This window comes from Lytechinus pictus, chromosome 17 (assembly GCF_037042905.1).
Source record: "Lytechinus pictus isolate F3 Inbred chromosome 17, Lp3.0, whole genome shotgun sequence".
NCBI classification, from domain to species: Eukaryota; Metazoa; Echinodermata; class Echinoidea; order Temnopleuroida; family Toxopneustidae; genus Lytechinus; species Lytechinus pictus.
This window is the reverse complement of record NC_087261.1, coordinates 18,285,411-18,307,337: the sequence shown is the minus strand read 5'-3', so window position 1 is coordinate 18,307,337 and position 21,927 is coordinate 18,285,411. Positions and strand designations below refer to the sequence as shown.

Here is a 21,927-nt window from a genome sequence, read left to right as displayed (position 1 = left end):
TCTAACCACTAGACCACACGACTTGCGGCTAGACCACACTATCACAACCGTCTTTATCCACATTATCGACACCTTTAACACTTTAAAAACACTGTATACAAATTTCAGCAAGTTGTTTAAGCCCATCACTCCACCAACAAGTTATTTAACAGTGTCTAAACTTTTGAATAAGTATTAAAACTTTCTTACATTAATTTTACCAACTTATTTTAAAAGGACGTGCTTGAAATAAAAAAGGACCCCTTTTCCAAGCAAAGACTGCAATATCTTTCTTTACAGGTGCTCACCATTATACGTAGATTGCTATCATCACATTCCATCTTCATCATTCATTGGTCCAAGTCAACTTTCACTTTGATCATAATCATGATAATGAATATGAAATATCACCATCAATTATACCACCACCAACGTTACCGATACCATAGCTATTGTTCTCTAATATTTTGTAAAGGTCAATTATGACCATGGCCATCCTCACCATCGCCACCTTTGCAATTAGCATCAGTGGCAATTGTTGCTTCACTTATAAACATTGGCTACCTGTTTCTGATAGAATCCATTATCCAATACTTGTTGAAACCTTTTAATCTCTGTCAACCACACTTCCTTCCTCCCGTTATTCATTATTTCGGCAACAAAGGTCTACATACATGACATACTCGTTTCGTTCTGCAGCTGCTCCTTCCTATGTCATTCCAAAATCCAGAAAAAAAAATCCACTTCAACCTTTTTCATTTCTTGCCCCCCCCCCCCCCCCCCCCTGTCTCTGGAACGAGCTTCTTCCATCTCTCCAAAACCGCTCTTCTCTTGACCTCTTCAAAAACATCTTAAAACACATCATGAACCTTTACGTGTCTTTTGCCATCGCTTTGTATCCTCTGGAAAAAAGCGCTAAATAAATGCAATTATTGTCATTATTATCATTATATTGGTTGTTCAATCAAAACTGACCTCGGACCTAGCAATACCCCCACTAGAAAAAAAATGAATGAATACACTAAAATAACGTCTTAAGTTCCCAACTTTAAATTTCATTGTTACGACACCAGACAATAGTTTTTGTTTTTAATGTTTACATATTAACTTGGTCATGGTCCTTCACACATGCGTACAATGAAACATAAATATTATTCTCGATCATCACTGTTTGCAAGGCACATGAATGGGAATAAAAGTAGAATACCAGTTCGTTGAATTCCACTTCTTCTTCCAAGAGGCATTCAAAGTTCAATGAGAAGACAGACTGTCCTGTAGTGATATCAATTGGTCCTTTCTCAACCTGTATCTTGATGGACTGGTAAAGCAAGTACAGAGGTTCGGCCGCATGACGCTGTTTGGAAAATAAAATGATTGGGGTAATTTGATCAAAGTTCGATTACTTAAAATGTTCCCGATTATGTAGGTTTATATAAATTATGTAACAATAACAGAAACAGGGGGGGGGGGGGAGATATCACAAAAATGACAGAGTGTGGAACATAAAAGTGAATCAAGGGCGTAGACTGGGGAGGTGCACGTGCGCTCTCCCGCTTGGGCAGAGGAGATCCGACAATGGAAAGCAAAACGAAATTCAGTACCCCTTCTGCTTTCAACAGCTGATTTTCCAAACTTTAGTTTCACCTCCCCAAGATGTGCACCCCCATACATTTTAGTTCCACCTCCCCAGGATGCACACCTCCCGCTGCTCAAACCAGCCTACTCCCTTATGAATAAATTCTAAACAGTTGCAGTTCTTCGGGGCAGAACCGCGTGTGCAATGTGGTCTTAGAGACGCAAGCAATGGTGGATGTACTAAGCATTCATCACATCAACATGAAGAATTGCTTAATGCTTTAAACTTAATAGGTTCTTAATTCTCATCAGTCAAACGAAAAAATTAGCTATGAAATCAATAAATGCGTAAGGGAAACAAAAAGTAAAAACAAAGACATCATCTTTGTGTACTCGATATCTTTATTCTGAGTAAAGATATCGCCTACCTTTCTCTTATGATTATGCAGATAGCAATTCAAGGAGGAGGTATTAGTCTTTTTTATCACTTGGTAGTGATAACGTAACTTATACAAGCTCTGATATGTGTAATCTGAAGTCTATAACAATGGGGGGGGGGTAGCGCACTAATATACCACAGTTTCTTGCATATATATTTTTCTCAAGATTTGAAAACGAGAAAGAAGTAGACAATTATTTACGACGTGTCTAAAACTTTTATTTTATCCTCTTCCATCGTTTAGGCCAAGAGCATTAGGCCAAAATGGCCAAAAAAGGGACATTTCTAGTAACAAGCTGATTTTTTTTTCAGGATAGGTCCAGGAATATGTCTAGAATAACATACTTAAAGTTCTCATAAATCCTCTTTGGGGTTTTTCCGTAATCCAAGATGGCGTCCAAAATGGCTGCCATTCACATAAAGCCATGGATTTGACACCATAACCATATATCTCAGGCAGGTATCAAATGAATTATGTCCATTTGTAAGTAAAAGCACCCATTTTAGACTCCATTTTTGGAAGCCATCTTGGATTTTTGGACATATTTGACCACTGACTGTCCTTGTAACTTGTCCTTATGTACTTCTTGACCATTGAATAGAAACGAAATTAAAAAGCCATTAAAATAAGTAATAGATGATTTGTTGATTTTTAGGCTTCGGCAGCCATTTTGGACGTAATCTAAGAATTTTAGGTACCCTGGTCTGCTGATTTTGACCCTAACCTGTATCACTTGATCTTTTTACCCCTTTAACCCTTAAAGGACTGGGCTATTTTAGATGTATTGAGGACTGGGGGGCATGATGCCCCCCTTCTGATCTCGGCCGCCGTTCGCGCGATCGCGCCGAAATTAGGCACGCAGATTCTTTACCATATAAACTATAAGCTTGTATAATAAAGAATTTAGAAAATAATTATTTTTTATTTATTATGAATGATATATGCAAATTTATTCATGAAAAACATTATTTGCATATTCAAGACCCTATTACACTTCAAATTTCCTTCTTTTTTGCAGATATCATCTTTGTAATCTAATTCAAAGGTTTTCACAAAGGAATATTGCGAAAGCCATTTTTCCCCTTATGAATTTATTTTTTATCTATTTTTTTTTTAATGTATTTCTTTGTTTTTTCAATGAAAATTATTACAGACCATTTAACTCAATCAAACCCTAAATTGATTAAGCAGAACAATTAGAACGAAAAATAATCACCATTTTATGAATTTCATCTCTCACTAAATAGTCTTTGTACACAAAGTATAAAAATTAGCAATTTTCGGCATGACATTGCCTCGTACAAATTCACGTGACGTCCAGATGCTATACCCGTATGTCGCGAATTTGGTGTCAAAAGTTGCGCAAGACTTAAAAAAAAGTCATAAGATTTGCGGCGCTATCTTCTTGTGTGTCGGAAATATCTTGCGAAGAGTCGTGGGGGGGGGGGGGCATCATGCCCCAGTCCTTTTAGGGTTAAACCATAAAATATGCACCAAATTGTATGTCTAGTGTGAATAATGATTGAGTTATGTCCGTTTTCTGTGAATGGTGGCCATTTTAGACGCCATTTTGGAGTTCGGAAAACCCCCAAAAAGATTTATGAGGACTTTTAATATGTTATTCTCGGCACGTTCCTGGACCTATACTGAAAAAAAAATCAGCTTGTTACCATAAATTTCCATGTTAAACCTAATGCTCTTGGCCTGGTTTGTTTGAAAACGTTAAAAAAACTATTCATAACGACCATGTTTAAATTCATTTAATAATGTTGTTTATTGTAACTACCTTGAGGTATCGATACATGCAGATTGCTATCCAGTTGGAGAGGAGTTTTTCAACGATCGTCTCATTCCTGAAAAAAAAATCTCAAAATGTTTGAGCCAATTCCTTTTTGTAAAATAAGATATTCATGTACATCATCGATTATGTGCTCCTCTGTAAAGATGTTGTTCCTTCTTCTCTTATTGTCATTTTCTAAGTGCATCAGATACGTAATGTTATCACTGTGATATGCGCTTTAAGCAATGTTTATTATCATCATCATCAGGGAACAGAAAACTCCTTAATGGTAAACCATATTATGATGATTGAAATAGGCGATCTTGCATGACCTTTCAGCTTTACCATCTCTTGATTGAACATTTTACGAGTTTCGAAATAACAACGCTTTACTGTTGGACAACAGATGGATTATCTGAGAATTATTATAAAAAAAAACACATATTAGTTATATTCAAATTAATGTATTGAGTAAATACCGTTCTATTCATTAGATATAACGCATTGCAATGTTTCAAACCTCCTAAAGAGCGATTTAGCTCTTCCGCTCTCTGCACCCTCCTCGATGCATTCTTCCAACAACTTGAAGAGAGTTCTGAAATGTAATACACCAATAAATAGGTTATAATTTTGTGTGTAGAAGGAAAGGAAACATTCAGTTTAAACAGAAACCGTAAAAAGTGTTCCTATAGTATTTCTCACAAGTTATTAAATGATCATGAATTCATATACTCGTCGCAGCAAATACTCTCCCGATTATTGATTGTAGCACGGTTGTTTCTAAATCTTACAAAGTCTTTAAACATCTCTTTACAATTTATATGTTAATTCTATTTTTATCACGATTATACGAATGTACGTTGTTTATTCGAGTAAAATTCGAGTAGAAGAAAAATGCAAAACTTTACCTTCATAATGCTTTACACTATTAGTTGGCAGAACTCGATACACGTTAAATCCTTATTTTTTTCGATATCAATTTTGTTTTCTCATTCTTTATGGGTTAACTACTGGTTAAAACAAAAGTATTGGGAAAAGTGCACTATTCGTTATTTTTTTAAATTTCTAACGGAAATTCCGGAGGGGGGGGGGGGTAGAACAGTCACACCCTTTTCAAAGTAATACGAATGGATTTGATACTTATAACACACTTACTCTGTGAAATATCCAAACTTTCCTTCTGTAATCAATACGGTGGTTATAAGAGAGGCAATGTTGACCCTACGGTAGATTAAAAGAAAAAAAAATGAATATACGTATTTTAATAGACGTTCTACAGTTGTAGCAGTATGTTTGCATCTTTTTTTTTTATTATTACTTTGAAGTTTCGTCACAATAAACAAATAAATCAGCTGTCGGCATTACATATCAATTCAATTCAATTCAATTCATTTATTTAATTCCAATAAAACATACACATATCATACAATTGCATGAAAACTTGAGCAGTAAAAAAAATTAAAACATAATATTAAAATATGATATACAATATAGAAGAACACATCAGTATATTGGAATAGGGCGGTCATAAAAAAACCAAAAGGAATTGACTGGATAACCACCCTTGAAAATACAATATAGAATAGAATAAAATCCATTTATAAATCATATTTAAGTAAAGAAAATTTATGAATAGGTAATGGGCATATAATTGTTTACAATGAGAACAAAACAGAACACAATAAAATACAGTACAAAGTCCGCACAAATCCAAAACAAAACAGGCAGTGAAGTAAAGACAAAATTTAAGTAGTATTGATTAAATAAAACTCCAATTTTCTTTTAAAAGCATACATTGAGTTGAGAAACTTTATTGCGATGGGGAGATTATTCCACACAACTGGTGCATGATGTCTAAATGAAAATGATACATAATTTCTATTAACAGTCCATAAATGATATTTATTTTTATTTCTTGTGTAACATTCATGCACAGATAAATTTACAATAAGCATCGAAGATAATGATTTATGAAGTAAACTGTGTTTATGTTTAAAAAGTAATATTGCACAATGATATGAATTCAGTTTATATATTTATATTGCACAATGATATGAATTCAGTTGAAAAATATTTTGTAGAAAATAAATCACATCTATTTGTAAATGCTTTTTGTGCATATTTGATAAGCAAAGCTGTGTACAAAGTTTGTTGCCAAAGACATGGACATGGAGCAGGACTTCATTTCGAAATTGTTAATATGCATTGCAATTCGTGCCTTTTTATCAGTTTAATGCAGGGTAAACGACGTAACTATGCAAGCATTTATGTCAACCCTTAGATTAACATGTGCATATGCCTTCAAATTGACTTCTTTGATTACTATGTTGTACATTTCACTTCCCGAGAGTTTATCCATCAAACAATGTAATTTTTGATAAAACATATATCGAACCTATCTCTTCGCTGCGTTTTCCTTTGTTCCTCAAGATGTTTGATGTAGTTGGTCAAGAAGTCTGGATTACTAAGGTGCCTTGAAAACATGATCATCGCTGTCTCAAGATTCGAGTTCAAATACTATAGAAAGAAAGTGGACAGTATTCAATATCATAAAGTGAAATAATGTCTTGGAAGACCTTTGATTACTGTTTTATGTTCATTGTTACGATAAGTTAATCTTGAAAATTGTCAAAATGGAGATTGAGTCATTCGTCACCGTCCATGGCAACAGTTTACTTCAGAATCTGGTGTTGCAAGGACTGCCACTAACATATGATAAATCATCTGCTTATGAGCATGTTAACGTTTAAGATCCATATATGAACTTATAACAACGACCAGCGTCCCCATGCACCACCAGGACTAAAGGACGATGAAACTTTCTGTTTGTATCTTCACTGTTTTCGTGAGGTAGTCTCTAGACACATAAACACGTTTAGACTTCCCTCGTTACTGTTTAATACTAATCATTAAATGATAAAATTATTGTTTTTATGAAGTGTTCCACGGCTGACTTAATCCATTTGTTGACGTTGGAAATCTCACTGCAACGAAAGTCATGTCTACATCAATACTATTATAATAAATTATAGATTGCCTGACATGTTTTACCTCAGGGTCTGTGGTTGGTGGAAGAATAGCCAAGCCTGCAAAGAGCATATTCTTTAAGTAATCCAGTGCATTCGCAAATGGTACACCAAGATGGCCGATTTGCTCCTCCACTTCAGACATGTCGGTCTGTAGTTCATGAAAAGCTAGACATTGAGAAGAAACGAATATGATCAATACGAGTATTTGACTCCTATTTTATGCAACTTATCATATTAATTATAGAGCCATATTTTTATAGGGGTACCTCAGGTTGAAATGACATATATTGAATAAAAAGAGGGGAAAATACAAGGAACGGGAGGGAGGAAAAGAAAGTTTGTTGAATTGAAAAACATTTCCACCATTTTAGAAAAGAAACAGAAATCAAACAGCGCTATATATTCTTTAAAGACGCCTTGTACCTGTTTGCACTCGACCTTGGATCTTCTTCTCTAACATCTCAATCTCACGGACTTGTTTGCTTATATTCTGGTGACTTCGTCTGTAGAGAATGACGCCTACCACGACAAGGACAATGATGACGAACACAGCAACACCAAGTACAATACCGACAATGAGACCAATGTTAATGGTTGTCGTCGAGTAATCTACGTAGCCAGGATAGAACACCAGATTTCCATGGAATACCTGTACTTGATTTGAAAAAAAAAATAATTGTTCTCTTTTAGATTTGCTATTTTGTAGTCTTCTAATCTTTGAATCTTGTGATAAATGTATGCATGCATAAACTGGTAAGGTTTATACGTGCCATGCTTACAGCCGAGAATTTTAGGTATATAACGAGAATTTGGCCTGTTTGAATATTCGTTTTATAAAGAAATGTATGGTAATAATAATCATGCATGCTTATCTGTCATTCAATGAACTGTGGCAAAACGCAATCACCTTGAAAAGAAAGGACAATATTGTTGAAGCAGCAATGCTATGGTAATGATGATATGCTATGCTACAACGGCCTCCTACAACATGTACAAGCTGCTGATAAGGGCAAGAAAATACTTTTTGCGTTGCATATATACATTTCTGCTTTTGATCATGATGATGATCCAGAGCATTTATATTGCGCCATATATCTGTTAAAAGGATTCATAGGCGCACGCTCATCCTACAAGTTAATTACTACACATCAGCTGAAATAAGTAAGTTTTGAGGGACTTTTTGACTGTATTAATCATGATGTTTTGCTATCTAGTCTGTCCTCAGATATGTTTTACAGGTCAATTTCAGTTGAGTATGTGGTCTGAGGGAAAGCTCTGATTCGTTACATTCAGAACATCAGAAATATAAAGTCAGTAGCGCAACGTGACATTATAGGGTAAACTGCCTTTTGAGTGCAAACGTGTAACATGTGGGACTGCCTATAAGTAACGACATACCGTGACAGCTGGTAGCCCTTGAGTAGGTCCTGGTTCAACTGTTCCATTGATGTTACCAGGTTGAGGCTTCTTCTCCGGTAGCTGACATCGTAACACATCCGTCTCAAGATCATCCACATCACAGACAACATCAGGACCTATCAAAACTGTAACATCATCTTCCGTGCTGGCTAAGTTAAGGTTCATTCCCTAAAAAAAGGAATAAAATATGTGAACAGTGCGTTGATGATAAATTTATGTTATCTGTCGCTGATCAATTTCTAATATAAACGCATTGAGTAAAATGACGCACAGATAAATGTACATAAGGTAGTAGGAAAATAAGCGATTTTGAATCATAATATACAAATAGTTATGTGTATCCAAGTTTGGTCTGGCAATAACTTTTTTCGCGTGGGGCGAAGCCCAAACATGCCCAATGGAAAAGTGGTCGCATTCACGTCACTGAGGGCCCATAGTTTCACTAAGCCTCTGATCGAAGACCGTGTATATTTGGTTAATATTCGTCATCGGTATTATCATAAATACAACAGATAGTAAATATTATAGAATCGGTGTCATGCATAGTATTGACGCATGACCAGCCATACATCCGGTAAAATTGCCATAGTTCGGTAATTACTTATGCATAGTAAATTTACCGGATGCTTGGCTAGCCATGTGTCGGTAAATACTTGATACGCATGTTGTCAAAAAATTCTTAGCCTTAAAAAATTGTATAAAACAAATGATACATAGGTTCGTTTGTGCATCGGTATGACTAGTGAGCATGCGGTAACTATGGAAACTAGTCTAAATCCAATCGGCTGCGCCTCGTTGGTTTTAACAGTTCCATAGTTACCTCATGCTTACAAAACCTACCGATGAACTCACACCTGTGTATCGCTTATATAATAAAAAAAAAGGGTGATCCCGGCCTTCGAGTGTGATATTATTAATAGAATTTAATAAAGTTAATAGCTCACTGCGTGTACGCGGACACTGTTACAAGATCTCCATGCGATTGAGATTTAATAAGCCACGCCCACCAAGCCGTAAAAGTTTTTTTGTGTTATTATTATTTAATACGGCTCGGGTACTTTTCCTGTATGCTTTACGGCAAGTAGTCGCGATTCTTGGCATTTTGTGCAAATTTTGTGACATTTGTTGGAACTGCATGTATCGCAGGGGGGGGGGGGGGGGAGGGGGGTACTCGACCAAAAAAGTAGTAGGTCTGTGCCGCGGGCGAGACAAAAAACGGATCGCCTGCGTGTGAGTGCGTATTCATCCTTATGGAACGGGTATACGTGCATGCAGCTAGCCCGGCGGCACGGCCGCCGGGTGCGCTAGCGCAGAGGCGATGGTCGGACAGCGCTTTGCGGCCGCTTTTTACCAATATTGCGGCTCATTGTAGCAGATCAATACGGCCGGAACGGCGTAACGGAAAACATGCGAAGCTTTGGAGCGGATTTCTTTCTTCTTTTTCCTCGATAAGAAGAAAATGCTATGCTTTGCAGCAGCTTTCTTTGTTCTTTTTCTCAATAAGACAAAAATGCTATGCCTTGGAACAGAAATTTGAGTGTAAAAATGGGGGTCCCCTCCGCGGCACATACACACTATGCATTATATACCGAGTGCCCCCCCCCCCCCCGCATGTATCTTTGCTGACATGACGAAGTTTAGACCAATCACCGGTTTAGATTATTATTATGACGGATACAACAAAAAATATATCGAGGTCTGACGTCACGCGACAGCATAGTTAAAATATATTTGGTCACATGATTCGATTTAAACCAATCACTATAATATGATAGGATATATGTAGGATGTAATGTACTATATCGAGCAGTCGGCCTAGATTCCAGTCAATTAGCTTGTAAATAGTATAGTATAGTATATAGTATAGTATTTATTTTCCGTATAAAAACACAAAAAGCAAAACGGATGGATAGCCCATTATCAGTTTAGTCGACATGACTATACTTTAGTCGACATGACTATCCTTTTCAGGACTACTTTCAAGAAAGAATACTCTACCCCCAAATCTCCACTTTCTCGCCTATCCATTTCTTCTCTTCTCCTATCCACTGTTTCTACAACACTTCACATGGTGTACCGTAAACCACATCAGCGATGACTATACTGTTCTTCAATGGGGTCCATAGATATATGGTGAATGATGATATATAACCAAAGACATGATCAGACACATGTTATTCTAGTCGCTGTTCATTTGGGACAATTGTTATTTCTGTAGCATAGTGGCATATTTGCCTTACATCGTGCTATCTATCTGTCTTTAATAATATATCTTTCAATATTTCATATTCGTATGCCTTGCTATCTCTCTGCATTTGTCTTTATTTTCATTTTTCTATGCTATTTCAATCTTCTTTTCATACTCACATGTAGTCTTGTTGAGACAGTATAAGCTCTCCAACAAGTACCAGTAATTGAAACATGCACCCCAGCCTTCCTTAAACTTGACCAATGAAAAGTGTAGTTTGATTTAAGTCACGCCCTTCAGCAGATATCCCTGTCCAATTAGATTTGAGTTTAGTGAATATGTAATTAGGTATAAAAGATGACCCCAAGCTAGTTTTCCTCACTTGGACACCCCCACCTGGACCCCTCACTTGGCGACCCCCTTTACTACCCCCTCCTTGATGCCCCTCTCTTGGACCCCGATCTAGCCAACCACCCTGCACCTTCGCCCATCATCGTCATCATCATCAAATATTCTCTATATTCTAACTAACTACTAATATATTTGGATCGAAGAAGTTCGTCAGACCGACAGAATATTATTTCGTGCAATATAAAGCGGACTGCAACAAAGAAAAGTACATTCCAAGTATTTCAAACAGTTAGCAACTGGAAATTTTCATTCCTATTGCTATAACCTATCAAGTTCTTCAAAGTTTGCGTCAACGTCTTCATCTATTAAGCTCCGGTCCTCGTCCTTGTCCTTCACTGCTCCTGTCGTCGTCGTCGTTCCATCGTCCCCGCTCTTGTCGTCACCTCATAAATCCAGTCCTTGTCACCTCAACGATCCAGTCACCTCATCGGTCCAGTCATCGTCATCGCCATCGTTCAAGTCATCGTCATCGAATCGTCCCTGTCCTCGTCATCACACCCGTCAGGAAAGTCCCCGTCAACAACTGAACTGTTTTGTAAACTTGCGATCGCGTATGTAAGTGGCCACTTAATTTACTAACATTTCCTCCATTACTAATTCCTCTCCTCCCCATCTCCCTCGTAAAATTTGAACGCTCATTCTAGTTGAGTTTGGATAATATGTCATAAAATATATACAGTGAGAAGATAGATGAAACATAATAGTTATTCGTCGTTATAATTTTTGTTTGATTCAGTGACAGTTCTGAGGTCAGAGAATTAATTATAAGTATATGACATCTTATTTCTATTGTGTTCCAGCGCTTATGTTTGTTGCATTACTTTATAATTTGAAATATATATTCTTATTTGGTGATCATTGAACTAGCCCCTAATCCGAGTTGGAACTCAGTGCTAACAGACCTAAATCCTGCTTCCTTCTCGGTATCCCAAACTCACTGCATTTCCAGTGAGGGACAGGTGCGTAGGGGTTAGATTTCGTTATGTATGTGTTTGACCTGTTTATCTAATATACCGCGCAGAGCGATTGCATGGTTGTGTCGAGTATCTGCAAACTGTTGAAGTACCCCAATTCTCTTTAAAGTGGTGTGCAGATTGATGACCGAAATAATTTGGCAATCCTCAAGAAACTTTTCATTTTAATACCTTTTATATATTTAACCGAACATCAAATAACATGGATGCGGGACAGTTCTCATAAGAGGTCTCCAAGTTTAGAGCCATCGAAACTAATCTTCAGTGGAAAGAGCATTATCAGTGTCTTGTGAACAGTATAACTTCAATGGAGCAATGGGAAACTCGGCACAACCAAAAACAGTGGCCATTTTATTAGAAATTTGTAACGATCTATTGATATTGGCTTATACATGTTATAGATATTTCCCGAGAAGGTCAGACTCACTTCGATCTCAAGTCGACTGTTGCCGCTTTCATAGATTCTGTCTGATCCACCAAAGCTGTAATAGAGAGGGTCTGGGTAGTATTCAATGAGGCCGCCATCGATGATGTATCCATCAAAGTCAAAGGCCAGATTTGCCTCTATTGTGTCATTTACTGTTCGTCTTCTTCTGTTCGGTATGACATCATCAGGGGAACTTGGTGTAGGACAAACAAGAAGAGTATCCGTTCCATTGCACTCCTGTGTGATTCAACAAAACAACTACAAAAAAAAACTACATAGAGCTTGATTGATAACCGGATTAAATTGCCATGATCTAATTTAATGTTTCGCAATCGTTCACTGCTTGATCGCGATTGCCATAAAAAAAGAAATTTTGAATCGTTACAGAAACCTCAACAATTATGGCAACAACACACACACATGTCCAAAAATAGAGTCATTCAACGAAAGGTGGACGTACCGCGAGAAAACAAGAGCATGAAGAAGTCTGAGTTGTAGAATAATACGAACGATTTTTTAGTTTTCCTTTCTACTTTTATTTCTTGACTTGTATTGGGAGTTGAGACGTGTGGATCACAGTGATCTCTCTCCAAGCACATCACATGAGCTGTGAAGCTTAACTAAATATTAACACACACACACACAAATCTATTTTATGATTGTTTGCGTAATATACCTCGGATCTGGTGGCATTCGTCGTGAGTGAAGTAACGAAAACCCTAGGCTCCTGGATCAGATCAAATCTTTCTCCCGTTACTTCGATATCAATGCCTCCTCTGTATTAAACCAAAGCAGGGAGAGAGAGAAAAAAAAAACACAAGTAATCTACAAATCTTATCAGGTAAGGTTTGTAATCATTTTTATCTGTGTGCATGAAATAAAAAGGGAGCACTTTTAAACGAGTGCAATTACTTTTTTGCGCTTGAAGAAGATGATTGTCATGATAACACTACGATAAAAGAAGATGAACTCCTGGCAATATTTCCAGTAGAAATGATGTAGTGATGCTGAAAATTATTTATCTTTCTATTAATCATTTTGGATTATGTGAATTAAATGTTTTATCCCGGGAAAAGAACCAATAACTACAAGCCAGAGCTAGTAGTTTAGCTCTTGAGTTGTTACTTGCACTACCTTGTATTAAAGAGAATTAAGTTTTATCTTTAGAAATATATGCATATTTGTAAAAAGGAAACTTACATCAGTAAAATTAAAATGTAGAAAATAATTCCAATGTTTCATTTTTTTATTAACGAAATTAACGGATTTTTAAAATTCATGTGTCATAATTTCTTATTTTATCATTTCAATCTAGGTATCACACGTTCATTTCTAAGATTATTATTTCTAATACATGTAATCATTGTACTATCATTTTCCCAAATCTTCGTTTTGAATGTTGTATATTTTACTCATGGTCGGATGTATGAATGATGGAGAAACAACTCTAAAATGAAATCGAATCAAATGAAAATGTATACATTATTATAATTAATCCATTTTTATTGATATTGTTATGTGTTATCAAATGTGATTATTATTAGTAGTATTGTCATCATTATTTTCATATAATAACAATAATGATGGTAAAAGTCAGTTCTTGTATAGCGCATAACACATTATGAATAACGTCTCTATTCGCTTCCAAAGGACTTGAATATTATTACTCTGGTTGTAGCTCAAGCAGCCTCTCCAGCGCTCGGCATTTCAAGGAATAAATTCCTGTCAGGTACCCATTCATTATTACTAAAATCATTATTGCGAAAAATATATAAAAAGACCACGGAATATATACTTACGACAGAATGGATTTGTGCGTGCCTATATTCATTATTACCGGGTTTACTTTGTAGGTAAAGCTGTAATCCTCAAACATTCTTTCCACTTCATCAAATGACATGATCAATTTTGCAGAGGTTTCTTCATTATTGGTTATGCCGCTTGTAATACAAGTCATCGTCGAATTTTCGAACTTCCTGAAAGATTGGAGCAAATCGGTTAAGTAAGTTAAAGTCGTAAAAATTACTTTGTTCCAATCTGAAAAGTAATGTATTACGTATTTGACTGGTAAGAGGTAAAGGTTATTGAATTTCGAAGATAATTTCAACTTCACTATCCAAGAAAGCAATTTTGTTGATCAACTTTGGAATGCCAGAGTGCCTACGGTTCTTTCAGCTTGGTGAGCGTGGAAGAGGGGTTAGTCTGAAGTTTGACCGAAGGAGTGTGTTTGAGCGTGTGTGTATATTTGAGGGTGGGTGCGTGTGTGCGTATGATAAAAAGAAAAACGGACAATAAACTAATCTTCCTAACTTCAGTTTTCGCATTATTTTAGAACATACAGTGACTGTATTACAGTCTCACGCATTGTTTTGTCATAATATTTAAGATTATGCATGATGACACCCCGGGGGGGGGGGGGGAGGGCACTTACATTGACGAGTGGATACCATGCGCGACCAAAAAAACACGTAAAAAGGATGTCTTTTTACGATAGGGCATGTTACGTACGTAACGTGATAAGGGTGTCAAAAACACAAAAATAATGAAAAAAGGGTATCTATTTCGCAAGGAAAATTACGTGTTTAGGGTCGAATTCGCTGGGATGATAAAACAAAATTCAAATGTTGTATAAAGGATGTCCTTTTTGCCCCAACACTTCGTGTTTAGAGTCCGATTTGCGCGAGGTGTAGAAGGTGGGGTCGTACTAAACCATATAAGGTAAAGCCGACGACCGAAGGACCCGTAACAATAAAACATTCCTGTACTTGTTTAGGGGTTCATTTCAGGGAACATTTGCCAAGAGTATCGTTTTGTTACCAATACTTGTTAAGGGTAGGGTTTCACATGCCAATACTTGTTAAGGGGCGCATTTTAAGAATATGGAAATTACGTGTTTAGGGTGCTTTTCGAGACCCCATGGTCGCGCATGGTATCCACTCGTGAATGGAAGTGCCCCCCCCCCCGGGATGACACTCACAATTCGTTGCATTGTGCTACTCCGAATCTCGCTTCGATGATTCTTCCTGTGTTTAGGTACATTCCTGCAATGGTGACACGGGTCCCTCCCGCTGCCTGTCCCTCAGTGGGGCTAAACCCCGAGATCATGGGATCCTGTAATAAAAAACATTAGTGGAGGTTTATTTACCCATGGGATGCGAACATTTATGTTTAGAAGAACAGAAACAAACAAAACAAAATGGTCTCCAACAACTGTGTTGGAGCAGTAGGACATGTAGGAGATGACCGACGTGTTGTTGCGTCTTTATGCACAGTTAAATAAGTTGGTTATTCCCAAGTGGCGTCCCATAATATTATACCTTATTATTTTGGCATTTTTTACAATGAGCATGAATGGCATTTCCTTAATCCATTGAGGAATTTTGTATGGCACCCCAGATAAAGAATGTAGACCTATTAGGCAATAAAGAAAATGTGTATATTAAGCATGTTTTAAAGTATTGTGTGATTGAAAAAAACCTTTATCATCAAATTGGAACGCTATGAATCTAGTTGATTCAATGTTTCATTTTTAGCTCCACCGAATTGTTTTCAATAACTGCCCAACATGTGTATTCGTAAAACAAAAATGCTAGGTTTACTAACAAAATTTATTAAAGCGTTTAGTATGCTTAGTGTTATGAACAAATTACAATATATAGTTCCTTTGAATGCACTAACCCTATAGTGGAACCGTTCAATACTGTTTCCGGTCCTAGTCTCACTACCAGACCATATCTTAATCGAAATGTGTCCTGATGTTACCGCGGGAGATACCCCAGTTAGGCAACTTACACTGAAAAGAGAGACAGTGTGTCATTTGATAACTTATTTACATATGAAACTGATATGTGTACTCAGACATATAATATTGCATATATTATTTTATACTATGTTTAATGAATCAAGAATCAGTGAAAGAATTAGAGATGAAACGCACAATGGCAATTAACCAATGACGTGCACACATTGAGGACTGAATGACATTAATGCATACTCAACAACTGCCACATACTAGGAAGACTGTAGGAATACGAAAGCCAAATTTAAGTTGAATACGTGCATAGCTACATGTTCTTGGAGTTTGATGTAATAAAGATATCACAAAAAAAATCATGATTATTCAATTTGTTACATTGATGTAAACAATCATGTCTTCTTGGGCCATTTGCTAGCGGTATGATAGCACCGTAGCTGAGCTCTAAAATCACAAAATCGCAGGCCTTTTATCTTCTGATGATGACGGCGAGCGCTTTTTATTTGTCTGCAATATTGAACATGGTATCCATAGCACTGAAAGGGCCTTGCCCCCCCCCCCCCTTCCCGAAACGACACCGTTACCTCTGCCCTGGTTGATAGTAGGAATCCATGTCAGTAAGGCTACACATCAACTCTCCTACAGTAACCTCTAGTATATCAATAAATGCCACTCCTAAGTCGGTTCCGATGATTTCCAATCTTGTACTGCCATTATTAATTGGACCTGATATGGGATAAAACTATAGAAAAAAGGGTTTTTGGTCTTCTGATTTTTCACATACAAAGATAACTGATAATTCGTAATTATAGTAAATCACACAAAGGTTATCACTTGACTATGTATTAGTTCTTTATCATTTTTGTTGTGGAAGACAAACGATGAAATCATAATATAATAAAAATATATCAATTCTGCCTGCCGATATCTAATATTGTTAAATACAACAAGAAAATACTCTAAAGACACCGTGTCAAAATTCAGAGAAGCGTCTTACCCCAAAACAATCTTGCAAACAGCTTTTCATAAAAAAAATCATCACAGTAATCATAAACAAAACATTGGGGACTGCAGGAAAGCTGCAATAAAAGGCACATAGCATCCTAGGCTTACAGCGGGAATTCTGGTATAAAAGACGCGAGGCAGACTTTTGACAAGTTGACTCTTGATACTTGATAAAAAAACATAAAGTATAATATCATCTTACTTCAGTTATTACTGGTGCTGAACAATTATTGGTCTCATTCTGATTGACAAATCGATTGCTCTGACAAACATCACTCTCAATGACATTACAGTCATTCCAACACCAACCGCAGTTCAGGAACGAAGGTGTTGCTTCCGGAGATAGACACCGGCTGCAGCTTCCATCGTTGGCGGAACACTTGTACAGAGTCACTTCAAGGCAAACAAAAGTTTGTTAGTATAACTAGATATCTACGCAGTCCGAAACACAAGCCCTCACATTTTACGTACGAATCTTTGTAAAATTGGTCCACCAAATATTTAAACATTGCGAGAAATTTATGCCTATCAAAATTAAAATAAAATAATAAATCGTCGTTAGTTTTATTTATACTGATAAGAGATACTTCAACACGTTGAAGGTGTTCATCACAGCCGTTGAAATAAAGCACAAACTCTTACTATTGTGCCTAAAGTTACAGAAAATAATTAGTTAATACGTTAATGTTATAAGAAGTTTCATATTAGAAGATGGATAAAGAAAAAAATACTGAAGTTACTTATGTCATACCATATGCATCATTAGGGTCATCTATATAGTGCTGGTCATTCCATTGAACGGAGACGCTTACATTGTTCTGAAGGATGTCGTCATCATACATGTACTGTAAAAATACATATATATAATTAAAAAAAGATCAAGGCTGGAGTATACTTCATCTGTTATAATGTTTAGTATTTGCTTCCCCAGAGGGTTGGGATATGGATATGTAAGGAAACGCTCCTACCACGGAGCTATTGCTCTTACATAATCTAATTCCTTGTTAGTGCATATAAATGCTATTCACTGTCATTGGTAATGCCATGGAGCTACTAATTGTTAGTAACTCTATGGTGATAAAGTCAAAAGTACTTCGTGTACCGACCTCCCACTTGTACATGTTGTAAGAGATGTGCTAATTGGCAGGGGACGTGGGCGAGAATAGGTGTTAATTGATAAAGTAAAGCTAAAACATAATATACATGGGATTGTCAATGTTCATATAGGAGTAGCTCGACAAGGTTGCGGTTGAGAATTACACGTTTACTGAACGATTCTGTGATTTCAATTTGTCAAAGATACGGAATAGACTGTTCCTGAGGCAAAGTACATATTACATTAAGTATGTGAAGCATGATATTGGCGTTTTAGATATTTTTTAAAGAGCGTTTATGTACATCGGCAGGTATGAATTTATTAAATATTCTTTGATGAAATTTAATACTTTCAGTTAATAAATTATAGAATATCTGTATTTTGAAGGATGTTGACGCATACACGATATGACTTGAATACTTTAAATAAGTAATGTTCACCTCTTTAGCCCCACACAGAACATAACTTTCATTGACGATTGTGGTTTCTACTCGTGCCTCATCTCCATCAATAAGAAGAATGCAATCGAATGACTGGATCTGTGAACATTGAATTTAAAAAAAATATCAAAAACACATAAAGTCATCAACAATATGTTCATAGTTTATATTAATGATTTTTGTAGATCATCAGATGTTCTTTCTTTCATTCTCTTTGCGGACGACTCTAACTTATTTTTTTCACATAAAAATCCTCTTCACCTTGCTAATATAATCAACTCTGAACTAGAAAATGTCACCGAATGGATAAGAGCAAATAAATTGTCACTAAATCTTCAAAAAACAAAATATATGTTGTTTAGCAACTCTATAAATACATTTCCTGTTGATATTATTTTAGATGGAACTCCCTTGGAAAATGTATCCCATATTAATTTTCTTGGAATAACAGTCGATAATAAGCTCTCATGGAAATTTCACATAGATAACATATGTAAAACTATTTCACGCAACATTGGTATAACTAACAAGCTTAAATTTTGTTTACCATTATCGTCCCTGCTTACATTATATTCATCCCTTATATTGCCTTATTTAAATTATGGAATTTTAGCGTGGGGTAATACACAACAAACACTCTTAGACAAATTACTCCTATTACAAAAGAAGTCTCTACGTATTATATGTCACACGGCATATTTGTCTCATACTGACCCATTATTTTTTAAACATAAAATATCGAAAAAGAAGACTTATATTTGTTTAAAGAGAAATTCCAGTAGTTGCAGTAAACACTTATTTCATGAAAAAGTCTATAAAACAAGGCTTAATTGTCAGTATATCATCGAGGATCTAGATCTGGTACAGTTACATAAACTGAACTTCGTGAAATCTACGCTGAAAAATGTTCAGACTGAAGATCCCCAACACAGATAAGCGCACGTGGGGCAGTGTATAATTATTGCTTTGAGCGTCGTGCCCGACGCTCTACCCGAATCCTGTGCTTTTTTGCTGATTTCTCAGCAATTACACAATTTCTTCCAGAATCCTTTGGCACATACGTTTTATTTATACAAACAGACACTTTGGTGGTCATTTCATTGGATTCTGTACGAACTCATTTTGATATCGTTACCAAAAATAGCATTTCTCGGTCAGTTTATGTATAACTATAACAACAACAACCTCCCAAATGTATTTAATTCAATGTTTCCAAAAAATCAATCCATTCACAACTATCCAACAAGGCGATTGGGTGAATTTCATTTACCACTTTTAAGAACTTTGCGGGCTCAGAACACATTTATATCTGATGGACCGAAGTTATGGAACTCACTTCATAATGATATAACAAATGCAAAATCTTTGAACTCTTTTAAGACTAAATTGAAATTATCTCTATTAAAACCTTATAATATACTCCCAAGTTAAGTTTAATTCATCATCTCTGTCAAGTCATCATTATTACTTTAAAGACTACAATTAAAACATAAAATAATTATTATCCTTTTTTTATAAAAAAAAAAAAATCTGACACAAGTCCTTCTCAGATGTGCTCATTATTGAACCTCATACATTATTGTGTCTATCCTCTCTATTTTCTCCTCGCCTGTCCGCTTATCCGCCTTCCTACCGGTTATTTGTTCACGGTATCAATCACATTCTTCGTGCATTATATTCTTTCCAGGTTATTTTATATTTTTCTCCTTTTATACACATCATTGAATCCAGTTTGCTTGAGTCCACGACGGCATGTGTTCTATCTACGTACAGCAGCACCCATCCATCTTCTCAGGGCATTCTCCCCTTTTTTCTTCTCTTTTTTTGTTGGGGGGGGGGGTGGGGTGGGGAAGGGTGGATATTTATAGGACGGGTTGTTTTGTCCTTTATCAAACTATATATTTCTGATAACTTTGTATTTATTTTGTATTTCCCTCTCATGTATTTATTTTTTTCTCATTTGATTATCTGTATTTATACTTTGTTATTTTGTTATTTGTTGTGTTATCTATTTTTTGAGGGGCCAACATTGTACAAGCATTGCTTTTTAGTGGGTCCCCCCATTTCTATCTTAATTTAATTTCTATTGAAAAATTAGTATACATATTTAAAACCTACAATGTGTTGCCGAAATTGTCTAAGTGTTTTTTCACAACATATGTATCATTAATTTTGTTTGCAACGGATACAAATATTTATGTTTATATATGGTATACAATTTGTTTTTGTTTGATGGAAGTGAAATAAAATAAATAAATTTGAATTTGAATTTGAATTTGAATATTATAATGATTTCATTCTTATCAAGAACAAACGTTCGCTACGTTCAATACTTAATAATAACAGTGATACTAATAATGAATTGATTATGGTTTTAATCAATCACTGTGATTTAAAATTTGCATGATAATCAGTCTAACCCTGTCAGTATAGCAGTATGTATATAGTCCTATTTGTAGAATCATTTGTGGTTATGCAGTCACATAAAACCTAACATTCAGAGAAACTAAGCAGCAACAACAGCTGCATCAGCAATATTAACTGCAGTAGAAGTGTCTATTGGTAGTCTAGCCAAGGAAGAGTACTAGAGCAGCAACAGCAGCAGTGGAATCGGCAGTAGGCCCTCGCCTTGTATATAGCAGTAACAGTAGTAAGTAGATAATGGGGGTATGGTAAGATACACTCTAAAAACTGAAAGGACGGAAATGGTAAATCATGCAACTGGCTGAAAAGTGACAGCGTTCTGGATGAGGGTCGACAACGCTCTCTGGTCACTCCTCGACCCCTTTTCCACCCTTTCCGCCTTTTTGTTTTTGAAGTGTATTGCAATGAGTGACAGTGGGGCAAATGTCGTGAATGTAAGAACGAATAATGGTTACAACTATCATTACACCAAAGCAGTACCTTTGTTCGATCTGTAGGAATATTTTTTGCCACTAGTGAGAAACTTGAAGGAATATTCACTGGTATGAAGAAGGTTTCTGATGTACCAACCAGCTGAGGACAGTAACTCTGACCTTTATCTCCAGAACCTGTGGGATTCTAAAAGTAAGAAATTCAACGGGTATCATCAGTTATGTGATTCTTATGACATTTCTTAACCAAATTTAGATGGAGAGCTTTATATGATTTCAAATATGAAATGTTAAATCATAAGGGTAATGCTGGTAATGATAATATTCATGATGAGATTGGGCATAATGACTACAATATAATAAATGTATTGGTAGTAGTCGTAGTAGTAGCCAAGTATTATGATTGCAAACGGATAATGTTACTACTAATAACAACAACAAAGCAAACATAATATAAATAATTATCATAACGAACTACGATACAATGATGATCAATTACAATAATGAATATGATAATGCCAATAAAATCATGATGAGTGTAACTAATATATCAAA

The 21,927-nt window shown here is 36.0% G+C and overlaps 1 protein-coding gene across 1 annotated transcript in view; it reads right to left on the bottom strand.

Moving 5' to 3' along the window:
• The window catches only part of LOC129280171 (plexin-B1-like), a 46,990-nt gene that overhangs the window by 11,226 nt on the left and 13,837 nt on the right, over positions 1–21,927 (bottom strand). Inside the window, exons 8-25 of the mRNA XM_064112459.1 lie at positions 21,422–21,559; positions 18,518–18,616; positions 17,733–17,826; positions 17,184–17,374; positions 16,561–16,718; positions 15,901–16,015; positions 15,200–15,333; positions 14,022–14,198; positions 12,899–12,998; positions 12,223–12,459; positions 8,202–8,390; positions 7,227–7,452; positions 6,826–6,968; positions 6,170–6,291; positions 4,930–4,995; positions 4,295–4,369; positions 3,781–3,847; positions 1,187–1,333 (exon numbers count right to left, since the gene is read on the bottom strand). Of these exons, the coding sequence (XP_063968529.1) occupies positions 1,187–1,333; positions 3,781–3,847; positions 4,295–4,369; positions 4,930–4,995; positions 6,170–6,291; positions 6,826–6,968; positions 7,227–7,452; positions 8,202–8,390; positions 12,223–12,459; positions 12,899–12,998; positions 14,022–14,198; positions 15,200–15,333; positions 15,901–16,015; positions 16,561–16,718; positions 17,184–17,374; positions 17,733–17,826; positions 18,518–18,616; positions 21,422–21,559 (2,478 nt within the window). The remainder of the gene's footprint in view (positions 1–1,186; positions 1,334–3,780; positions 3,848–4,294; positions 4,370–4,929; positions 4,996–6,169; positions 6,292–6,825; positions 6,969–7,226; positions 7,453–8,201; positions 8,391–12,222; positions 12,460–12,898; positions 12,999–14,021; positions 14,199–15,199; positions 15,334–15,900; positions 16,016–16,560; positions 16,719–17,183; positions 17,375–17,732; positions 17,827–18,517; positions 18,617–21,421; positions 21,560–21,927) is intronic.